Genomic DNA, 22051 nt, shown 5'->3' with positions numbered 1-22051 from the left:
GTCAGGAGCTCGGAACGTGGCGAGTGATGTGGCTGGGGCGGCTGCCACGAATAGCAATCCGTTTTCAGTGGACACGGATGGTCCTGGCCCCTGCGTTGGCGGGGGACCTTGGGCCCATATTCCAGTTGAAGCCCCGGCAGCAGCGGGGATCTCCACTGGCGCAGCAGCGGTCGTAGTGGAGGTTGGGTCTGCTGGCAGCACCTCATCAGCCTGGAAGGTGTGTGGGCGGGTGCCAGCTAGCCAGCCCAGCTCAAGCCCGTCGAGGTGGCCTCGTCCATCAATTCTCTGCTGACGACCACCACTCGTCTCGACTGCTGCTTGCTTGCTCCCAGCTTGCTTGGACATCTCAAACAACGCCGTCTCGACACGATCCGAGCACCGCCGACGAACCTCCTGCGCCCCCCAGGCTTTCGCTGGCTGCCTCCGTTTCGACCGAGTTCAGCCCCCCCGTCCATCGTCATTCGCGTCTGCCGCCGCTTGAACCCTGCTGCTGGACCCAGCTGCTTGACGTCGTGTTGCGCGGCGAATAAGGAGGCGGTGCAGCGCAGTGCAGGCCAACTTCTTTGTAGGCGCACAAAGAAATCCAGCCCGGCACCGACTGCGCCTGTCATCGCGGAACCACGCTCTTGAGACACTTTGCCCACCGGCTCGTATCGCGCACTCAAGTGGCTCAATCGACCCTCGCCTATTCCCACGACGTCCCGCACCCCATATCCCGCATCCCGCGACCCGCCCTGTCCACGAAATCAGAGCAAGACACGCCGCCACTCGTTGATTCTGTATGCGTCGACTACGACCCGCCGACCTGACATCCTGATCATCGCTCGTCTTCCGGCATGGCTGGAAGGCCAACAGGAGGTCGCCCTGGCGGTCCCGCCGGGAACCGCGACGACCTTCTGCTGGATCTCGACAGCGACCAGCCCATATACAATGACGGCCAGCGGTCCGCCCTCAACGACGACGACCTAATGCGCTCTTACACCCTCGACCACGACCCCCAGAGCCGACCATCGGTTTCCTACGATGACTTTGTCGGCGCATCAGGGCCCTCGGCCGCCGGACGCCCGAGCGGAGGGGCTGGGCTGACCGCGGGCGGCCAGAGTGCCACCGGGCCATACACTCACAGGCAGTACAGCCAGACATCAGATTTGGGCAACTACCAGCGTTACGCCGACGACTTTGACGACTACCCCACGGATGGTGACTCGTACTACCAGCACGGTGGCGCCATGAGCGGCGGCCCTGGCCCCAGATCCGCCCGGAACAACGCGAGAAATAGAAACAGCGTGCTGAGCCTCGGCGGGGGCTTCCTGGGCAAGGTCAAGAACAGGCTGGGCATGGGCGAGGGCTACTCGGAGATGGACCTCCCCTTGACGGAGCCAGGACAAGAACGTGGAGGTCCCGCCGGCGACGCCGCTCAGCAAGATCACCAGAGCAAGAAGTTCGACATGGGCAACTTCAAGTTCGGGTTCGGCCGAAGCAAGCCTGATCCCTCCACACTTGGCCCCCGAATCATTCATCTCAACAATCCGCCGGCAAATGCTGCCAACAAATACGTCAACAATCACATCTCGACCGCCAAATATAACGTCGCGACATTCTTACCTAAATTTCTCTTTGAGCAGTTTTCAAAAGTTGCCAATATTTTCTTCCTTTTCACGGCCGCCCTCCAGCAAATTCCGGGCCTTTCGCCGACGAACCGCTATACCACCATCGCACCCCTACTTGTTGTGCTTGCCATCTCCGCCGGAAAGGAGCTGGTCGAGGACTACCGGAGAAGACAAGCGGATAACGCGCTGAACACGTCCAGAGCGCGGGTATTACGAGGAACGAGTTTTACGGAAACGAAATGGATCAATGTGGCAGTGGGAGACGTGGTCAGGGTGGAATCGGAAGAGCCATTCCCCGCGGATCTGGTCCTCCTGGCGAGTTCGGAGCCCGAGGGTCTCTGTTATATCGAAACAGCAAACCTGGACGGCGAAACGAATCTGAAGATCAAGCAGGCGCTGCCCGAGACGTCGTCGATGGTGTCGCCAAGCGAGCTGAGCCGGCTGGGCGGCCGCATCAAGTCGGAGCAGCCGAATAGCAGCCTGTACACGTATGAGGCGACGCTCACCATGCAGTCCGGAGGTGGCGAAAAGGAGCTGCCCCTCAACCCCGAGCAGCTGCTCCTCCGAGGTGCCACCCTACGCAACACGCCGTGGATTCATGGCGTGGTTGTTTTCACCGGCCACGAAACCAAGCTGATGCGAAACGCCACGGCAGCTCCCATCAAGCGAACAAAGGTGGAGAGGCAGCTCAACTGGCTCGTGCTTGTGCTCGTGGGCATGCTAATCGCGCTGAGCGTGATCTGTACCGTCGGCGACCTCGTCATGCGCAGCGTGCAGTTCGACTCGCTTTCATATCTCTACCTCGACAGGATCAACAACGCCGGCAAGGTGGCGCAGACGTTTGCCAAGGACATGGTCACGTACTGGGTCCTGTTCTCCTCTCTGGTTCCCATTTCCTTGTTTGTCACTGTTGAACTGGTCAAATATTGGCACGGCATTCTTATCAACGATGACCTCGACATGTATCACGACAAGACTGACACCCCGGCCACGTGCAGAACGTCGAGCTTGGTCGAAGAGCTCGGCATGGTCGAGTATGTGTTTTCCGACAAGACAGGCACCTTGACGTGCAACCAGATGGAGTTTAAGCAATGCTCGATTGCGGGCATCCAGTACGCCGATGCGGTGTCTGAAGACCGCCGCGCCACGTCGCCCGACGACCTCGAGAACATCCATGACTTTAACAGGCTCAGGTCCAACCTCAGGGAGGGACACGAATCTGCCCCAGCCATTGACCACTTCTTATCCCTACTGGCTATTTGCCACACTGTCATCCCCGAGATGACGGAGAAGGGCCACATCAAGTACCAAGCGGCGTCTCCAGACGAGGGTGCGCTGGTGCAAGGCGCAGTCGAGCTCGGATACAAGTTTACTGCTCGCAAGCCGAAATCTGTAATCATTGAAACGGGCGGCCAAGAGTTGGAGTACGAGCTTTTGGCCGTTTGCGAGTTCAACTCAACCCGAAAGAGAATGTCCGCCATTTACCGATGCCCGGACGGCAAGATCCGCTGCTACTGTAAAGGCGCCGACACGGTGATTCTTGAGCGGCTGAGCGATCAGAACCCGCACGTCGAAGCCACGCTTCGGCACCTGGAAGAGTATGCGTCGGAGGGGCTGCGCACGCTCTGCCTCGCGATGCGCGAGATTCCCGAGCAAGAGTTCCAGGAGTGGTACCAGATCTTCGACACGGCCGCAACGACGGTCGGTGGCACCCGCGCGGATGAGCTGGACAAGGCGGCGGAAATCATCGAGCACGACTTCTTCCTCCTTGGCGCCACGGCCATCGAGGATCGGTTGCAGGACGGCGTTCCCGAGACGATCCACACGTTGCAGCAGGCCAACATCAAGGTCTGGGTGCTGACGGGCGACCGACAAGAGACTGCCATCAACATCGGGATGAGCTGCAAGCTCCTGAGTGAGGACATGATGTTATTGATTGTCAACGAGGAGTCGGCTGCGGCCACACGCGACAATCTTCAAAAGAAGCTCGACGCCATCAGAACGCAGGGCGATGGCACGATCGAGATGGAGACCCTGGCGCTCGTCATCGATGGCAAGTCACTGACCTTTGCGTTGGAGAAGGACCTCGAGAAGCTCTTCCTCGACCTTGCCGTGATGTGCAAGGCCGTCATATGCTGCCGCGTTTCGCCGCTGCAAAAGGCCCTAGTCGTGAAGCTGGTCAAGAAACACAAGAAGCAGTCGATTCTGCTCGCCATCGGCGACGGAGCAAACGACGTTTCCATGATTCAAGCTGCCCACATCGGCGTCGGCATCAGCGGCATGGAAGGCCTACAGGCCGCTCGAAGCGCCGACGTAGCCATTGCCCAATTTCGCTTCCTGCGCAAGCTGCTGCTCGTCCATGGCGCCTGGAGCTACCAGCGCGTGAGCAAGACGATCCTGTTTTCGTTTTACAAGAACATTACCCTTTATATGACGCAGTTCTGGGTACGTTGACGACAATTTACCTGCCCGAAAGCCCCACGATTACTGACAAGACTGGTGCAGTACACTTTTCAAAACGTCTTTTCGGGACAAGTCATCTATGAATCATGGACCTTGTCCTTCTACAACGTCTTTTACACGGTGTTGCCGCCGCTGGCGCTCGGCATCTTGGACCAGTTCATCTCGGCACGCCTGCTGGACCGCTACCCGCAGCTGTACATGATGGGCCAACAGAACAGCTTCTTCAAGCTCAAAGTTTTCGCGCAATGGATCGCCAACGCGTTCTACCACTCCATTATTCTGTACATCTTTGGCGAGCTGATTTGGTACGGCGACCTGATTCAAGGCGATGGCAAGACGGCCGGCCACTGGGTCTGGGGTACCGCCTTGTACGGGGCGGTCCTCCTCACGGTGCTAGGCAAGGCGGCGCTGGTGACGAACAACTGGACCAAGTACCACGTGCTGGCGATTCCGGGCAGCATGGCCATCTGGTACGTGTTCATCGCCGCGTACGGAACCGTGGCGCCCATGGTGAACTTCTCGACCGAGTACCACGGCGTGGTCCCCCGCCTGTTCACGAGTCCGATATTCTGGCTGCAGACACTGGTCCTGGCGATCATGTGCCTACTGCGAGACTTTGCGTGGAAGTACACGAAGCGCATGTACCGCCCGCAGACGTACCACCACATCCAAGAGATTCAAAAGTACAATATTCAAGACTACAGACCCAGGTACGTCTCCCACATGTTGACGGCAAAGAGATTGCGATTTAGCTAACGGTGGCGCAGAATGGAGCAGTTCCAAAAGGCGATCCGCAAGGTCCGACAGGTGCAGCGGATGCGCAAGCAGCGCGGGTACGCTTTTTCGCAGGCCGACGAAAGCCAGACGCGCGTGCTCCAGGCGTACGATACGACCAAGCACAGGGGACGGTACGGAGAGATGGCGAGCTCACGACCAACGGACAGGTGAGCTGTCGTGCTGGCCGCCGAGGTACGTGCTTGTGGAGATGAGAGCTAGCTTGGTGTTTAGATGGGGGGAACTGGGCACATGTATACGTTGTATTCTAGGAGCACGAGGAAGAGCCAAAGTAGGGCAGCATGAGCATGTGTATGTCACGAGCTGACGCTCATCTCTACCAATATTATTCGCGACATGGCCATGCACCGTCAACGGTCCTTTGTCTCCCCGTTGTTTGACCGATTGGCTGTGCGCCGAGCATCGGCCAGCGGCGATATCGTCAACTTGGTTCTCGACAGCAGTGGCCCTAATCATGTGGTAAGATTTTACGGCCGTTTTCCTGCTCGAGATTTGGTGACGGAATTTGGCGGCAAGTCATCAGCGGCCTGGGCCTTGCCCTTTTATTACTCGGCTCAGGGACGACGACGACGAGTCTTGGTGGTGCGTGAGCATCTCACGATTGAGCATGGGTGCTCTCTCACCTCACGCACCCCCACGGAGCGGCACAAGGGCTACTGCGCCAGCGGCCGTTGCGACGTTGGCACCCAGGCAGCGACCCCCATGTACAAACATTTGGCCCGTGGGTTTCCCGGCCCATCTCCATCCGTCGCAATTCGTGGTACGTGGGCGTGCACGTCAAGTCGAGCCTTGCCACCTTAGATGTATATGTACATACGGTCCTGCACCGAAAGTTGTGCATAGAAGTGGAAAGGGAACGGCAAAGGAAAAGAGATGACTCGTCTTTTACTCGTACGATGACAGCGCATGACAAGAAAAAACTGAGAAGCAGTAAGGGCGTTTTGTCCTACATAACCAAATCGTTGGGTTGGTTGCCGAACATGGAGCGCGGCAGGGGTGGGCCACGCTCCGGGGCAAGGCACGCAGGACGCCAACGGATCAAGGAGGGTGGAGTGAGATCCGGGGAGAGCAGGGATTATCGGAGGCCAGGGGACGGACGCGGCCTTCGCCGTGGAGGGCCAAGCACTGCGTGAGGCAGATGACGATGAAGATGATGAGGACGGGGGAAAGGCCCGGTGCACGACTGGCTGGACTCCCCCTCTTTTCCCGAATGCGAGAGATAATGACCAGCAGGGGGGGCAGGGGGGGAGAGCGTTGCGGGCAACAAGGTGCACCGCATGAGCAGGTTTGTCATGCCGGACGTAACCAAGTTCAGTAATTTAACAGTCCAAGAGCCTGGACTCGTCCGTCGTCCCCATTGCCAATTCACTTTATCAGTCGCGGATGTCAGTCATGCTCTGTGCCTGACGAGAGGTGCATACCACACAATACCCGTGCTCGTGTGGCTCGTCTCTCACGAGACTGTTTGGAGGCACGATACGCCGCGGCTATCAACTGGCTGGCTACTTTGATGGTAATGGGGAAAAGTCATTTCTCATCACAGGGGAACCAAAATTTCATCGCAATACATACATACATATTTACAAGGGCACACACGGCCCAATGGGCGTTCACGCACAAAGAAAGCACTGCCTGGGTAGTGATAGGAGAGCAATTCCCCTCTATCCTTCCAGTCTGTCCATGACGCATATCAACATGCTCTTACCTTCTCGTGCATCGCGCATGGGCATATGTGTATGCACATACGTACTTGGTATGTAGACGAGGTGATGTGTGTACTTCGTACAGTAGGTATGCAACACGTACACTCGTCCCACCTGAATCGAGCGAGGTGTGTCTCCCATCACAGACGACCGAGAACACCCTGGCCCGTAATCACTGCAGCGTATGTGTCCATGATCACCAAACGAGGTTGCCGTCTTTTTTTCCCCATGCTTGGCTTTATCGAACCGCACTCGACAGGGTGCAACCAAAAAGAGGCAACGTGAAAGAGAAAAAGGGGGGGAAACCCGAACCAAAGAAATCAACAAAAAAAAAGAAAAAAAGCCAATTCCTTGCCAACCACGTTGCAGGACAGCCGCAAGCCTAAGCCTGGCCTTGCCTGCCTGACTGCCTTACCTACCTACCAGTAGCAGGTGGCGCGACCTCGTTGCTTCCCTGCATCCCATCTCACGCGCCCGACGCCGCACGTCAACGCCCACGCCAACACGCCCGCCCAACCAACGCCAGCTTCTTCTGTCTCTTCTCCATCATCATCATCATCGCCTCTGTCCGCCCGCGCAGCAGCCGCCCTACCCCCCCTCCATCTGTGGCGCCGCCTCCTCGCTTTCTCGATCCTCCCATCGTTCAATCCCTTCCTTTTCCCCGCGATCCAGCTGGCTGCACAATCTTCAGCCAGCCCGCTGCGAACTACTAACTTACTACGCATATGCACGCCCAGCCCCAGACAATACCCCTGCAAGCCATGCTCCTAATAACGTCCCTCCCCTGCCTTCCCCCGCAATACGAACCAGTCCACTTCGTAGGTAGTAGCAGTACGTCGGTCGTGGTGGTGGTAGTGGTGTCGCTTCTCGAGCCATCCGCGTGCGTCCCGCCCGTGTTCTGCGAGCTGTTGACTATAGTATGTAAGTACTTGGTGGTATGTACGAGGTATGTTATAGCGGCCTCCCCTATGGCTAAATGCCCTCCGAAAATTCACGCACCAAGTCACACGCCGCATCAGCAGCACCATGAGCAAGACTTCTTCCACTCTTTACCTCAGTTGAGGTAGGGAAGGGGGGGGGGAGGGGGGTCTGGGCGGAGCACGAAGTGGTAGGCCTGACGTTTTGCCTGCCTGCCTGCTCCTCCGCTCCTCACCAACCCCTTGTCGTCTGGCAACACCACGCGCTGCCAAGTGGTCTGTGCCGCATTCGTCTTCTCTCCCCCCCCGCTCCTCTCTCGCTCTTGAGCACATATACCCCGGTCTCATGTCCATGTGGCCCTCCCCCGTTTCTCACTGTGCGTCAGCCAGCGTCCCGAGGGGCTGGGATGTGGGAGCCTGAGTGAGCCGCCACCTCTGCTCCGAGAGAATCGTGCGGTCTGTGACGAATGCCTGGGACGGGCTGCGCATTTCGCAGCTGCCGTATCTCGACCGTCTGATTACCCTCCCTCGTGAACGCCTCCTTCGTGGCGCTTCCCCGGGCGGTGCTAGCATCAACAGAGGTCGTAGTTCGCAACGGCAAAACGCCCAGCGAGTGTCAATTACTTGCACACACCAGACAAAGCTACAAATATAATTCATCTGCGCGTGTCAAGGCCAAGCATGCAGTGTGGGAGGTAGTAGATCAGTTAGAATTATAGATCCCCACGAAGTACTGTGCACTCCGTACCTGAAAGTCTGGTGAAAAATATACTAATAACAGGGCTCGCATGTAACCCCCCGGCTCCCACCAACACTTGGTGAGTTATGCCGTACAACTTGCCATGCTATGCTGTGTCAGCCAGTACTACCACGCCATGCCATGCCATGCTCTGCAATGCATGTCTCATCCGGCACATCTCCCACACTTGTCTCGCTTGCCCGCCATCCAAAAGCTTCAGACACAACACAACGCCTTTCTTCAATGCTGTCCCTGTTGACCAAGCCGCCCGATGATACAGAGCCATGCCAAGAAAAGAAAAAAAGAAGCCGCTAAATCGCAAGCCGTCCATCAGGGGCGCCATGTTTCTGCGCCAGCCGCCCAAATTAGATCCAAGCCACCAAAGAGAATTAAACCGTTGCCCGTCGCGTCGCAGTGCAGATGCAGCCTTCTTGGTGTAGTCCAGTCAGCGTCAATGCGCCTGTTCCAAGACGCGTGCACCATGTCGTCGCCTTCGTAGCGACTATGCCAGTAAGCCGCAGGCCGTCCAAGCTTTTCTTTTCTGGCCCAGGCTCGCAACGAGGCACGAGCAGGCGACGGCACAAGTCGCTGGGCGTCCGCCCCAGCAAACAAACGCTCCTGGCTCCGCAATTCAAAGGTGGAGAGACTCCACGAAATTGGAGTGGAGAGAGTTGCAACCGCTGCTCTGCAGAAAAGGCAGATGCGCCGGGAACCCACTTTTTAACGTCGGCGACAACAATAAACCATAAATGCGAAAACATGACCTGTGCATCGTGCCTTGCGCCCGCGCGGGTCCTGTGGTAGTACAAGGCAACCTGCGCGTTGCCTCAAAGACACGGCATCAGCCGTCATAGTGCTGGGGAGAAGACATGTAATGCTCCAGGGCGGCGAGATTGCCTCTGTCCCCCCCGCCCCTGAGCACTTCTTGGGGGCATGGACCCCTGCAACCCCGCAAAATGTCCCATGCTGCGTTCCCTGGGCCCTTGCCCGGTTGCTCGGACGTAGGGGAGGGGAATGGGCCCTGGGCTGAGTCGGCCGTAGCGTCCAGCCTTCGGGTCTAGGTTGACGTCGCAAATGCAGATGTTCGGTTTCCGAGGTCGTGCTGGGACTAGTCTGACCCATCAACGGCCGACCATCGGGGTCACGAGCTCGATGCTCTTCGAGCGAGAGTAAACGCTGGGGTGACGCGATGGTAACGGTCTGTCCACGGGCCCACCCGTCACGTCGTACGTGTAGGCACCACTGCTTCCGTAATGGTAGCCACTATCGTAGGTTGACTAGAGGTACGGTGCCGACGGCTTCGTGTAAGAGTTTCCCGGACTTGGCACGACGCTTCGCCCAAAGGGCCAGAGGCTGCTGGCGTTGCTCGCGGTTGGCGAGGGAGGGCTGGGAGGGCCGATTGACAGGGATCGCAACGCGGAGATGGCTGATATTTGATGATGGTGGTGGCTGTACTGAGCTGACGGATTCGCTGCTCGGGGGGACGCGGGAGGAGAACTACTGAAATGCATCGAGGTGGGCCGTGAAGGGGCAGCGCGAGGGATGATGTCTTTGGGTTCGGGATTTCCTGACGTATAAGGAGGGTAGCTGCTGCTGTTGTAGCCGCGAAGATGGGCCGTTGCAGACTGTGGCGTAGTCGAGCTACTTTGTTGGTCGATCCGTCGGCACCTGTGATTCCCAAGTCAGCCTCTCCGCCAATCCGCGAATCGTCCAGCCGGCCCTGAACGCAGAAGCAAGAAACGACGCCGCCGCGGGGTACACGTACGCGTCGGAGCAATACAGGAACTTCTCGTCGTGCGGGACGAATTGCTTCTCGCATGTCATGCTGTGGGAGATGACGGTTAGTGAAGGAACGGTTTGTCGGTCATGGAATGGTCGCATACCAGAATTGGGGGAAGCTTTCCCGCTCATCATCCCACGTGTCGTGTCTGTCTCGTTCTCGTTCGCGGTGACTTCGGCCAAGCTTCTGGGCGTTGACGGGCGTGTGTCGTCGGGTCATGCCTGGTCGGCGCATTTTAGTCGATGGATCGGTAGCTCCTACAGACTTGCGCACGTCCGTCATGGACGTGTTGCCTGACTTCCTGCGGTGGTGATGCATTTGCCGGCGAAAGATGCACAGAACGAGGGTGCCGGGGTGAAAGCAGTGCGGCAACTAAAAGCGTCCCGCTTATAGGGGCAAGCCGTCGGCGCGGCTCGTGTCAGAAAACAACGCAGCCAAATGACGATGCGGTCTGGTGTTGCAGGCGTGGGTGTGGTGTAAATGCCGCTGTGTAAGTGAGTTGGTGCGGATCGTCGCCGCACCAGCGACGCTCACAGGTCTCCGGGTCCAAGATGAGATGGATCGCTTTGGGCGTGAAGGACGCTCGAAAGAAAGGGTCTTGGTTTTAGTATTCCTTAGAAAACAGGTCGATAAAATATTTGTTGGTGGCAAATGCTGGGCGACCACGTGTTGTCCTTGTGCGGGCAGGAACGAGTGAGGACAAAGGGGCGTGTCGGGGTGGAAGTGGAAGCGACTTCCCCGAATGCAGACGGGCGTGGAAGCGGGCTTGCGTGCGGGTCGCAGGACGCAGGACGCAAGACGCAGGACGTGGGTCGTGGCCGTCGTGGGTCGGTGACAGGCCGTGGGTCGTGAGAAACGCGCACCTAGACAGGCGTAACCCGGCCAAGCAGCAGCAGACACAGCGGACTGACTATGTGACGATAGTAGGAACCAAAGGTGCGTCCTAACAAGGGAAGCGGGCGCTGGCCGGCTTTTGTGGGCACGGCCCCGACCAAGGGCACCGAACGAAGGGGCGGGAGGGGAGGAGCACCAGGCACGGCTTGGTGCAGAGCTCGAGATCAATTCGAGAAGGGCAGTGACAAGCCCGTGCAGGGGTCGTGCGGGCGCTGGCGACTTTGATCGACGCGGAGGCCCGGCAGATAACGACGACGGAGGATGCACGGAATTCGATTCGGCAGCGCGATTGCCTATCTGGCGTCGAGAGGGGTGGTCTGGGAGACGCCCGAGAGAGTCGTGTGACTGTGTGTTGTGTCTTTGTGCGTGCGTGCGCCGTCTGGCGATAAGCCGGGCTGAGGCAGCGAGCGGATGGGCGACGCCTACGGTAGAGACGGGCGAGCAGCCAGCGATAGCGAACCCGACCGGTGGGCAATGCCGCTTGTAAGTGAGCGAGTTTGGGTGGGTTGGGTCGAGTCCGAGACACCTTGCTGGGTAGCGCCGTCTGTGGGCGACACTCTGTGCTAGTAGAACTAGCAGCTAGGCGTGTGGATGAGCTGAGCAACAAAAAAATAATGAGGCCAGGCGATTCCAAGGCTGGGCTTGGGGGAGCCAGCAGGGTTACCGGATTTGTGCAGCCCGGGCGTCGTTGTCGTTTGCGGGCAGCAGCCAGAGCCGCTCCAAAGCGAGGAATGAAGACGCAAACCACATGTGATGTCGGGTGTTTCGCACGGGAAATGGTTGGAAGCAGAAGAAGGCGGCAGCAAAGGGGGAAAAAAAAATGAAAAATCAATCCAGGTCGTCAGGGCGTGTAAACTTAGGATGACTCGATCCGGAGCGGCAGGGAGCTTATAATAGACGGAAGCCGAGAGCAAAAAAATAGGGTCCCTCTGAGTTAAGGGATGTTGTCGACGTGTGACTCCTCGCCCCTGGCGGTGCAAGAACGTACTACCTGTAGGTAGCGGAGGTGGAGCAACGGTGGAGTGGAGGACCGGTGGTAGTGGGCGCTGTCGTGCTTTTCCGGGCTGGTGAGATGACAGCCGCAAACCGAGTCAAAACAAGTACTTGGTAGTAGTACTGGACGGACGGCCCTGCAACCGAGGCAGAGGCAGAGAGCCTGAAGCTGAAGCAACGGCAGAGGCAGAGGCAGAGGCAGAGACGTAGGTAGCTTGGTAGGGAGGAAGATAGAGCCAGAGCCTGATGAGGGGGGAGGGGGGGGGGGCTTGGTGGAGTCTGGTCGTGGGCCCCTTGGGACCTTGCGCGCCAAAGGTTGCGTGGGCGGCGTCAGGTCTAAAAATCCAAAATGCCCGTCTGCTGGTGAGATTGCCCACTTGGCTTGCGTAAGGGGTAAAGGCTGTTTCTCTGCGGGCGGGACTCGAGGGCGTAGTACTTTGTACGTATTCGACGAGGCGGATGGCGTGCGAGTTGGCCCCCGACAGGTTCGGTAAGACGCAGCAAGACACCAAGGTTCTTTTCGGCTGTGGGAAGTGGTGTTGGTGGTGGTGGTGGTAGTGTTGGTGCACTTGCCTGTGCAACGGCACGAAGTAACGCAGCTGCGAGCCAAAGGCTGGACGTCGTGACGACGGGATGGATGGCGGGTGTCGCTGAGACAGCCGGTCAGAGGCGCAACCAACGGCGGCGTAGCGCCAGAGGGCGTGATTGATGCACGCTGCGGGCAAGGAAAACGGACGAGAGAAGTGAAACAGGGCCCGTTGGTCCGCGGACGGACGGACGCAGAGCAGAGGGCAATCCTGGGAGCAGCTCTGTTGAGGCCGAGGAGAAAGCCAAGGGCCGACAAAGAAGAGAGGAATTGGGTCTTGAAATTCAGACGACGACGACGACGACGACTCGTCACTCAAGTTCGATAGGGACTTTGTACATGAGGCAGATTTAGTACTTTGTAGGCGGCGGCGAACCACTTTGACCCCGGATGCTGCTGAGCTGCAACCAGACGTGCATAAGTAGGAGGTACTTATAGCAATGGAAAGACGGGAGGCAGGTACGTGGGCAAATGAGTAGCGCTAGGCAAGCAATTAAGGCAAGTGAAAGGGAAAAGGGCTCCTCGTCTGGACAGTCCTACAGGTACCTAGGCACCTTTACGCATAAACGTACTACCTACTAGGTAGGTGCAGTCCATCGCACCTGCGAAAATCGCAATGCGCGTCTTCTCGCTTGTTCGGCGCACGCCGACACGCCCTCAAGGCGGATATCAACGTATCATGGGCGTACGATCAGGTACCAGGACATATGACGGCAGCACCGGGTATACTCAGTCGCACAAGATGGAGAACAATTGGAGGCTGCTTGGGGTGCGGAGGGTAGGGTGTGCAAAGCAGCGGTGTTCTGGCCTTGCGGTTGTGTTCCCATGATGCGGGCCACAAGACGCAATGAAAGTGCTCCGGCGTACCTGACCCGTACATCTACTACGGTACCTCGACAGTCCGCCTGTGTTGACTGCAGTGCACTGCCCATACTTCGTATCTTCATCTTCCAGAGCGTGCTCATGGCAGTGCATTTGGGCTGGGCTCCAGTCGGACACCATGTGGCCGACCACTCCGCATCCCCCGTGGTCGCCAAGTGCGCACGCACGGCGCTGAACATGAGCCGTCAGACCTCATGGACCTGGAACTGATGCCCCCCCCCCCCCAAAGGCCCACCAAGTCCAGCATCAACTTGTCATGTAGCGGTGACTGGCGCTTTGCTTCGATCCATGTTGCGGTGCTGCAAGGGAGTCACAGTCTCGGGTGCCTCTGGCACGGCAGTGACACATAATGGTAGGGTAGCGAGAGGTACCTTCTACCTACTACTAGGTAGGAAAGGGTAAGGTACTTACATGCCGTGGGCACCTAGTAGTGTCAGGTGCTGGCGTGGAGTCCCTACCTTAGTAGGAGGTACTTCGTTGTCGAGGCACGAGGAAGCCATCGCCGACGACTGTAGGTAAGGTACTAACTTCAGATCGGTGCCTTAGAGGTACTGGCCGGTACTACAGGTAGTGACCGCCGCGTGGAGTCGTCAGTCGGTCGTCCCAGAGCTGCCAGCGTGAGCACGTTTCCTCACAAGCTTCCTGGCGCCCGTCATCATCCAGGGCCCCCCCCCCTCTGACGCTCATCATCCGTCGAATCGAACGCGCAATGCCGCACACACACGCATCCAGGCACACGCCCCTGCCTCCCCGGTTCTGGAACCTCACGCAAGCCACGCTCCGTCTTGAACCGTCATCGTTCGGGCACTGGTTACGTGAGAAAAGCCCGGCCACCCGTCCCGGTGTCGTCATCCCCATGCCCCAGCGGCACGCAAACGGATGGATGGATGCCTCGCATTTGTCCCGTCGTATTGCAGCACCCGCCATCAGGCTTTCGAGGCAAAGCCAGGCAGGGTGCCAGTCAGTGGTCGGTCGAGATGTACATACGACCACTGCACATACATAGTACATACTTACGTACGTCCTCTCCTCGCAGCTGCACACCGCCCATTAAACCTCGATTGACGACCCGCCGCTCCGTTCCATGGCGTTTCGTTGCGTTGGCCCCAGTGTCCACCTCTGCGTGCCATCGGCATCGCATCAGCACTGTCCAGTTCGGCCACCCCTGCCACCAGCAGTCCCATGACTGACGGTGCCTGAGACTGCGGCTTGCCCGCGTTCGGATGCCGGATCGCCCATCAAGCTCCGCTGCCTGTCCCCACCCTGCCAGACCAGCCGCCCACCCTCCTCCTGCAGAGCACTTTCTTCCATCAAGTGCAGCTGGGGCCCGTACATACATACTACCTAGGTATGTAGTTACATACAGTACTACTTACAAACGTGCCCTTCTTACGTGCATGTCAAGGAGATGGGGTGTTGGGCCGAGTCGCCGTCGTGGCCATAGGGGGGCTCCTGCTACGCTGCTGCGCGAGCTCCCCGGCCGCAGCACCCCGCTTTACCGAGACCAGCCACGGCGCGAGCAAAGATGCCAGACGGAGCCTCATCCAGGTCCTACCGCTCCGGTCCCTGGATGGGTGGTGGGAGGGTGGGAGGGCCGACGCCTGACTTGGATGTCCGGTCCATCTTGCCATGATAGATCATGGCCACACCGAAACCTCCGGTCTCCTCGACCGTCCCGCGTCTCGGTCGGTTCGCTGATCAAGTGAACAGACGATGCTCGCCCTCCGTCGTCACCGGGTACGCTTGATTGACACGACGACCCAGGGCTGGCGACCAGGGCGACCTTGGTTGCTGCCCCGCCTGAGCTCTGCTGCTCCGTCGCTCCGTGCCTCGAAGACCAGCTTCGCCCTCCCGACAATGCCAGCCCGACACGGGCAAGACGGGCTCGGATTCCCAGCTCTGTCGCCGTTCTGACACACTTCGCACAGGCCCGTCACCCCACAACACCGGCCCTGCAGGGCTTCAAAGTCACGATGGCTCCTCGACCACTGAAAAGCCCATCAGGGTGCCACGGGCCTGCCTGGCCCACCTACCGTGCTGGGAACCTGCAGCTACCAATACTAAGTTAATTTTCCTCGACGGCGTGAGCGAAGTTTTCCATCAATGCGGGCTGGGCCCTTTGGTTTGCAACCGGTGGCCCTCGTTTCGGAGCAAGAAAAGTTTGTTCTGTGCACGCCAGAAGATTTGGGTTTTTTTTTTCGCCTCCTCGATATTTGAGGGACAAGCAAGGGGCTTCGACGTGGTGGCGGCGGCCATTGTTTGCCTCCCTTGTTGCTCCACGCCCAGGAGAGTCAAATATCCCGCTGCGATTTGTGGATATTGTCAGCATAGCATGGTTTGCTATCCCTCCAGCCACCCTGGCCCTTGAACGAGAGAAGCCCACTCCGAGGAACTATCGGACCGGGCCGAGTCAGCATGCTGGCCTGAGCATGGAGGCAAGCAATATCTGGTCGTCAAACGAAGCATGACAGACGCCGGATGGAACCAATTGCTACGACTCCTCACCCTAGCCACGGCAGATGACAGTTAGTACTTCACGTCCCATGTGAGGGTGGGATCGAGGATCGACCGGAGAGCTCCTGAAAAGCACGATGTTTTTGAAGTACGCTCCTGAAATCTAGCCCACGCTGTTGCCCTGCTCACAGGCCAACAAAAAGTATGAACGGTGACTCTGCAAGTGCCATAAGCCCTGCCGAAGTTTCCCGTGTGCTGGCGCAATACGATCTCAAGGCTCTTACGGGCCATTTCACCAGGGGCAGGTCTGTGGCGCCCGCCTCGTCACAGTGTCCTTGCTGCTGCGCCCATCTTGCGAGGAATGTGTCCACTTGGTCACGGCGGTGAGGTAATCACAAGAGCATATCCATGGCGGCCAGCGTCCCGCACAGGCATCACCGCTTGATTGGACGGGTACGCTATTATTGGTCTCAATGCTTGGCGGCAGGAAAGTGGCCGCATCAAACGCAAGTTGATGCTCAGATGGTGCCCCTTGGCATGAGGCACGATGCCAACTAGTTCCCCATCAGTCCATCGGAGCTATCACGCAAAAAATCGTGGTCCTTGAATGCGCGGCCACGCCATGTTCTCGGTTGGCAAGTCATGGTCAAGGCATCCCACAGCTGGAACATGGTGCTGCGTGCATTTGGGTAGGCACTTCATGACAATATGCCACAAACATAGCTTGGATGACGGCTGAATAGTGCGCCAAACGGATTCAGCGTGATGATGACTGCAGGAAGCCACAGCCAAGGCTTCTCGACATAGTCCCGGCTCTCGGGAAAGGACAGCGTTCGGGCAAAAAGGCTCAACGATGAGACCCTCGAAGTGCGGGCCGCGACCTTCTCCTTCAGGAAGCTGCCAGAAGGGTTCGTGTAAGTCGCAGCACCCTGCGCCGATCCAGCTCACGATCCCCTGCCGCGCAAAGCGAGCCATTGCTTTCACCATTCGCCGATGCCAGCCAGCTGGAGCAGATGCCGGCGTCCGGCCACCTCGCATTGAATTGGGCACGGGGCCGTCACGGCCTGTGTCAGTGGGGTGCCGACGAGGCGGTGATCAGAGCACCAATGTGGTATCCCGGCGCTCGCTGGATTGAATGTGAGCCGTTTTTGCACAGGCACACGGAACTCGGCTGAAAGCCGATGCCGACTCGCAGTGGCGCTGAGAGTCAGTTTGCATGGATTCAGGGCCTTTTTGGCCCGTAGATTTTGATTTCTGCAAGGGACGTTTGAAGGCCTCATCGCGATGGTCGAAACGGCCGTAGGTCTCAATTTGTAGAATCCGCGCGATGCCCTTGATTGATCACCCTGAGACAACATTCCCATAAACAAGACTCCACGCCTGCCCAGACTATTTCGATCACCTGGTAGCCTCTGGGTGGCCTCATGTCTTACAGGTATATGGTCCATTTTCCAGCGACAAATCCCTGCTCACGGACCGCCAATGCGCCCTCTGGCTCATGCATCTTCTCTGATCTGCTGCAAATGAGTGAGGTAGTCCTTAAGTGCCATATCGAGCAGAAATGCGGCTTGTACAGGTTTCAGGGCATGGCCGAGGACGTCATGCCGTGCCCCTTTGCCTTGCATCTCAATGGCGTGATGGTCATGACTGGCGCATTCGTCGAGGCTGAGATCGCGGACCGCCTCGCCATCCGTCGCGGTGATGACGTGAATCGCGCGCTGCAAAGCTTTTCCGAATGCGACGTCGACTGATTTGCTGTCTGTCTTTTGCGGTCCGGCCACAGCACGGGCTTGCGGCGCGCTAAGGCGCCATTCCTTCCACAGTGTCCTGACGGCCCCAAGGTGGCCCAGGAGATTTACATACGACTGATAGGCGGACAGCGATGGCAACGTCTGACCCTGTGAGCCTTGCTGGAGGCGGAGCACAGCGAGGTTTCGAAACGAATCTGCCGAGAGTGTGTCCTTTTCGTCGACTCCTGTGAGGAATCGAAAGGTGAGCTGCCGCTGAGATGTCCTGTTCAGGTCCCAGTGGCCATTGCTGGCTTTGGCGGCACCGATGGCTGAGAGGGACGACACCACATCCTCTAATGATCCTACTTCGTCTTCCCACACTTGGGCCTCATAGCCACGGCACAGCCACTCTGCGAGCGATTCGGGGAGGCTAGCCTCAGCGCACAGCTTGAGGCAGAGGCCATACAACGGCGCCCCTATGTCGGCGCCGAGCGCTGACAGTTTCGCTGCAAGGTTGCCGAGGGCTGTCAATGTTTCGAGAACTGGACGTTCATGGGTGGAGCCCTCGCCGAGCGCTCGCTCATAAGCTCGACGAACCTCGAGTGATAGATTGAGCCCTGACTGCCCACGGGAGCCGAAGCCGTCAACATTGGTGCCTGCGGCGAGGCACTGGAATATCAGCCTCCGAATCTCCGTGATGGAGGTTTGCTTCCGAAGTGCTTCAACCAACTGCGTGGGAGTCGGTGACACCTTGCCTTGGGTTTCTTTGGAGTACTCGAGGCTGCGTTGTCGGAGTAGCATCCACCGTAGCAGCTGCTGGTCTTCGTCTAGGGCGTGAGGAGGGATGCCGTTCTCGATGCGCAGCTGGGCGGTGATACTCGTGCCAAGGAAAGCCTTTGGTGTCGCCTCAGATACGTCTGGCTTGGCCGGTTCGTCTGGTGAGGGTGCGCCTCGCAGCGCGGCGGACAGGAGGTCGTGGGGCGTGATGCGCCAGATGTTCGTCGGCTGCGACCAGAGCTGCCTCGCCTTGCGCCGCGACTCGTACACCTGGTCCTCAAACTGCTGGACACGCGACCTCACGGCGGCGCGCTTAAGAGGCTCGGCGGGCCATCTCTCCTTGAGCCGCCGTTCGTCAGCCTCCTCGTCGAAAGGACGCACGCCGGCCGTGCCCTCAGCGTCCAGGTCGAGCAGCAGGTCCGGCATGGAGAAAAACTCATGCTGAGCGGGCGACGCGGGGTCGGGGCGTGGCCGTCGACCCGCAAGCGTAAAGTACACCTCATTGTTCTTGTTGACGTGGCGGATAAAGGTCTTAAACCGTCGCTGGGAAGGAAGAGCGCCGACGCAGAGGTCCGTCTCGGGGAGCTGTGGCGCGCGGCGCGCGGCTGGTCTTATCATCATGGAAATGGACACTTCACCAAGTTGCGAAGGGATGAACTGCTATCGGCGGTGAGGGGGCGGCATGGCTGTCGTCGAAATTGTGAAGCTGTTTGGTCCCGATGTCGCGTGTGACAAGGGGCGAGATGCTCTACCTACTGTTCGCAGGTGTGCAGCTACCTAAACGCGGGGCGACCAGGGACCTGCCCGGGCTTCAGGGGGACAACCTTGGGCTGTGGTGCCCCAAAGATTGAGTGGGCCTTCCCGCTGTGTTCCCCGCCACCCGCCCGCCTGCGGAGGAGGTTCCAGGCTCCAGGTTCTGTTCTGCCACGCAGATCATTGGCACCTCTGTCGGCCTTCGGAGGCGCGCTTACGTATCTCCGCGCGGGTGGTCAACTTTCGCAAACACCCTGCTGCACCGAGTTCAGTACACCGCATGTCGTCAACGCCCGACGATCTCCACAAGTGAACGCGAAAAAGAGCCACGACCTGCATCAAATATGGCGCCTCCTGCGAAGAAGAGACGGACCACGAGAGCCGCGGCCAAAGCGGAGGCCGAGCAGGAGAAGGCCCAGCCAGCACCTCAGGCTGAGCCAGAACACAACACGGAGGAGGAAGAACAACCGCAACCAGAGTCCAAGCCCGAGCCGCCCGCGCCCACGTCCACAGAGCCGACAGCCGAACCCACAACCGAGGCAGCGACCAAGCCTGCGGTCCCGGAGCCCGAGCCCGAGCCCGAGAAGCCCAGCGCCGCCGATGCCGCCGCCAAAGCCAAGGAGCGCATGGCACGGTTCAAGGCACTGCAGGCTCGAGCCAAGACGTCGTCCGAAACGAATCTGAAGGAGGCGACCAAGGAGTCGCAGCGTCTTGCCAGCGACCCAAGTCAGCTCACGGCGCTCCACCGCAAGCATGCTATCGCGTCGCACAAACTACTCAAGGCGGACGTCGAAGAGGCGGGCGAGGACTTTGAGCGGAAGCGGGCATGGGACTGGACGATTGACGAGAGCGAGAAGTGGGACAAGCGCCTGAAGAAGAAGGCGGCACACCGCGACAACAACGCGTTCCGCGACAATCACCAAGAGAGCAACAAGGTGTACAAGCGGCAGCTCCAAAACATCAACCCAGATCTCGAAAACTACGACAAGCAGAAGTTGGCGGCGATCGAGAAGGCGGCAGCCTCTGGTGGACTGGACATTGTGGAGATGGAGGACGGGGAGCTCATCGCCGTGGACAAGGACGGGTCTTTCTACTCGACTGCCGATACGACGTCGTTTGCGCAAAATAAGCCGGACAAGGCTGCGGTGGACCGACTGGTGGAGGATCTCCGAAGGGCTGACGAGCAGAGACTGAAAAAGAGGAAGGAACGCATGGCCAAGAATGGCGACGAGGGCGACGTGACGTACATCAACGAGAAGAACAAGCAGTTCAACCAGAAGCTATCGCGCTTCTACGACAAGTATACGGCGGATATCAGGGACAGCTTCGAGAGAGGCACGATGATATGAGGGGGTCTGGAAAGGTCCATAGAGGCGAGCGGCTGTTGTCTTGGCGTGGATTGTACATTTTAGCGCTTTTTTGGGTCGGTATACAAGTTATCACAGCATGCCTTTCCTCCATGCTTTGGTGGCGAGCTCCTCAATCTCCGGCACCTCTACGGGGCCCTGCACCTTGTCGTCGCTGAGCGCCTCGACAACGGCCTCGGCCACCACCTCGACCTTGAGGGGCTTCGTGCCGGCCGCACCCATGAAGTTGTTCAGGTACTTGCCTGTCAGGTTGTTGAATATCGTGCCCGCGCCAGCCATGGCAGCCATGCCAATGGTGAACTTTCGCGAGCCGTCGTACATGAAAGGCGGTCTGAAGAAGACGTTGCGCATCCGCGGAAAGTTGGTGGCGATTGCGCTCTCCGCCTCGCGCTTGGTGGATATGTATCTCGGGGGCATGATGGGCGCGCCGCCGCATGCCGAGATGTAGCAGAAGGCGCCCGTGCCCTCGTCGGAGGCGTGCCTCGCGAGGGCGACGGCGCTGTCGCGGTTCATGACCTCGTAGGAGAACTGTAGGTTAGGGTCCTCGGGCTTGATGTCCTCGCCGAGCTTCTTGTCAAGAGGGTTGACGCCGCGCGGGCGGGTGGCGGGTGAGGCAAAGATCTTTTGCAGGCCGGCAATAGGCGAGTCCTTGCCGGAGACGATGCCCTTGTAGTCGGCCTCAAGGAGGATGCCCATGCTATGGACGACGTAGTCGGCGCCTTTGAGCAGCGGTGCGTAGGTGACGGGTCGGAGGATGTCGGCGCGCTCCCACGAGACCTTGTGGGACCACGGGGGCGTGTCGGCCGAGTCGGTGACGTTCTCCCATTTGGGCTCTCCTGAGCGGCTGCAGACGATGCGTCAGTCAGCATTGATGTTGCGGGAATCGAGGGGTGGACGAGGCCTTCCTGACGGAGGCAGATGAGCGGGCAAAACGGACCTGATGGACGTCACGTCCCAGCCACGCGCGACGGCGTATTTGCAGATGCGGGAGCCGAGGAAGCCACTGCCCCCGCACACGACGAGCTTCTTTGCGGCTGCTGTCGACGCCGACGCCATGATGCCTTTGTGAGAGAGCTCGGACTCGGAGCTCGGCCGGATGAAGCTCTTCGGCTCACACCTCACCCAGAAGGTCGTGAGCAGTGGCTGTATCGCCGAGATGCGGCTGCAGCAATGAGAAGAGAGCTTGCGGTGCACAAAGTATACGCGCGATCTAATGAGAGTGTTTGTGTTTTCAATTGAGTTGGGCTGAGGGACGCATCACGTTGACGAAAGGACGAAGGCTCGGAGTAAAGTCATGAGATCATACGTTTTAGATGAGGCTGAAAGGTTCCCACAGCAGGTGGTGCCACGAGGGAGCCTGGCGACAGCAATGCGCTAACAGCCCGGTATTGCCCCCCCCCCTGGATTCAGCGGCTTCCTAGTTAATTTGATTGATCTTGAGAGCAATTTTCACGGTGTATAGACTTGTTTTAGCATGAGAAGAAAAAAACCAGCATCCAAAAAATATAAAATTGTATCGTAATCCTCTCTTCCCAGTCTGATGCCAATGACGTTTCCCGCCCAGTTAGCAGCGTCGATGTGAATGGCCGGTCGGCAGCTCTAATGCTG

General features: G+C 58.6%; 6 protein-coding genes across 6 annotated transcripts; 3 read left to right on the top strand and 3 right to left on the bottom strand.

The window, feature by feature from the left end:
• The first annotated feature begins 258 nt into the window (after positions 1-258).
• On the top strand, positions 259-5215 carry DRS2 (aminophospholipid translocase). Its single transcript, XM_047981793.1, has 3 exons — positions 259-4055; positions 4116-4783; positions 4841-5215. The coding sequence occupies exons 1-3, from the start codon at positions 837-839 to the stop codon at positions 5019-5021; spliced, it is 4068 nt and encodes a 1355-aa protein (XP_047837754.1). The 5' UTR covers positions 259-836; the 3' UTR covers positions 5022-5215.
• On the top strand, positions 5205-5793 carry JDV02_000917 (uncharacterized protein; the record flags this gene model as incomplete). The annotated part of the gene is made up of 1 exon (XM_047981792.1): positions 5205-5793. The coding sequence occupies one exon, from the start codon at positions 5205-5207 to the stop codon at positions 5667-5669; it is 465 nt and encodes a 154-aa protein (XP_047837753.1). The 3' UTR covers positions 5670-5793.
• Positions 5794-9504: 3711 nt separating this feature from the next.
• On the bottom strand, positions 9505-10325 carry JDV02_000916 (uncharacterized protein; the record flags this gene model as incomplete). Its single annotated transcript, XM_047981791.1, has 3 exons — positions 9505-9895; positions 9993-10052; positions 10111-10325. The coding sequence occupies 3 exons, from the start codon at positions 10323-10325 to the stop codon at positions 9505-9507; spliced, it is 666 nt and encodes a 221-aa protein (XP_047837752.1).
• A 6751-nt stretch (positions 10326-17076) lies between these two features.
• Positions 17077-19044, bottom strand: JDV02_000915 (uncharacterized protein). The gene has a single exon (XM_047981790.1). The coding sequence runs from the start codon at positions 18942-18944 to the stop codon at positions 17313-17315; it is 1632 nt and encodes a 543-aa protein (XP_047837751.1). The 5' UTR covers positions 18945-19044; the 3' UTR covers positions 17077-17312.
• Positions 19045-19420: 376 nt separating this feature from the next.
• Positions 19421-20425, top strand: syf2 (Pre-mRNA-splicing factor SYF2; the record flags this gene model as incomplete). The annotated part of the gene is made up of 1 exon (XM_047981789.1): positions 19421-20425. The coding sequence occupies one exon, from the start codon at positions 19421-19423 to the stop codon at positions 20423-20425; it is 1005 nt and encodes a 334-aa protein (XP_047837750.1).
• Positions 20426-20431: 6 nt separating this feature from the next.
• JDV02_000913 (uncharacterized protein) lies at positions 20432-21740 on the bottom strand. Its single transcript, XM_047981788.1, has 2 exons — positions 21381-21740; positions 20432-21287 (listed from the first exon to the last, which is right to left on the bottom strand). The coding sequence occupies exons 1-2, from the start codon at positions 21497-21499 to the stop codon at positions 20516-20518; spliced, it is 891 nt and encodes a 296-aa protein (XP_047837749.1). The 5' UTR covers positions 21500-21740; the 3' UTR covers positions 20432-20515.
• Positions 21741-22051: the final 311 nt, after the last annotated feature.

This window comes from Purpureocillium takamizusanense, chromosome 1 (genome assembly GCF_022605165.1).
Source record: "Purpureocillium takamizusanense chromosome 1, complete sequence".
In the NCBI taxonomy this organism is placed as follows: Eukaryota; Fungi; Ascomycota; class Sordariomycetes; order Hypocreales; family Ophiocordycipitaceae; genus Purpureocillium; species Purpureocillium takamizusanense.
This window is presented reverse-complemented; position numbering and strand designations above follow the sequence as displayed.

Coding starts and splice junctions, on each gene's coding strand:
- DRS2 (XM_047981793.1), top strand. CDS start 837: ATGGCTGGAAGGCCAACAGGAGGTCGCCCTGGCGGTCCCGCCGGGAAC. Junction 4,056..4,115: donor TTTATATGACGCAGTTCTGG/GTACGTTGACGA, acceptor AGACTGGTGCAG/TACACTTTTCAAAACGTCTT. Junction 4,784..4,840: donor ATTCAAGACTACAGACCCAG/GTACGTCTCCCA, acceptor ACGGTGGCGCAG/AATGGAGCAGTTCCAAAAGG.
- JDV02_000915 (XM_047981790.1), bottom strand. CDS start 18,944: ATGATGATAAGACCAGCCGCGCGCCGCGCGCCACAGCTCCCCGAGACG.
- JDV02_000913 (XM_047981788.1), bottom strand. CDS start 21,499: ATGGCGTCGGCGTCGACAGCAGCCGCAAAGAAGCTCGTCGTGTGCGGG. Junction 21,288..21,380: donor TGGGACGTGACGTCCATCAG/GTCCGTTTTGCC, acceptor CATCGTCTGCAG/CCGCTCAGGAGAGCCCAAAT.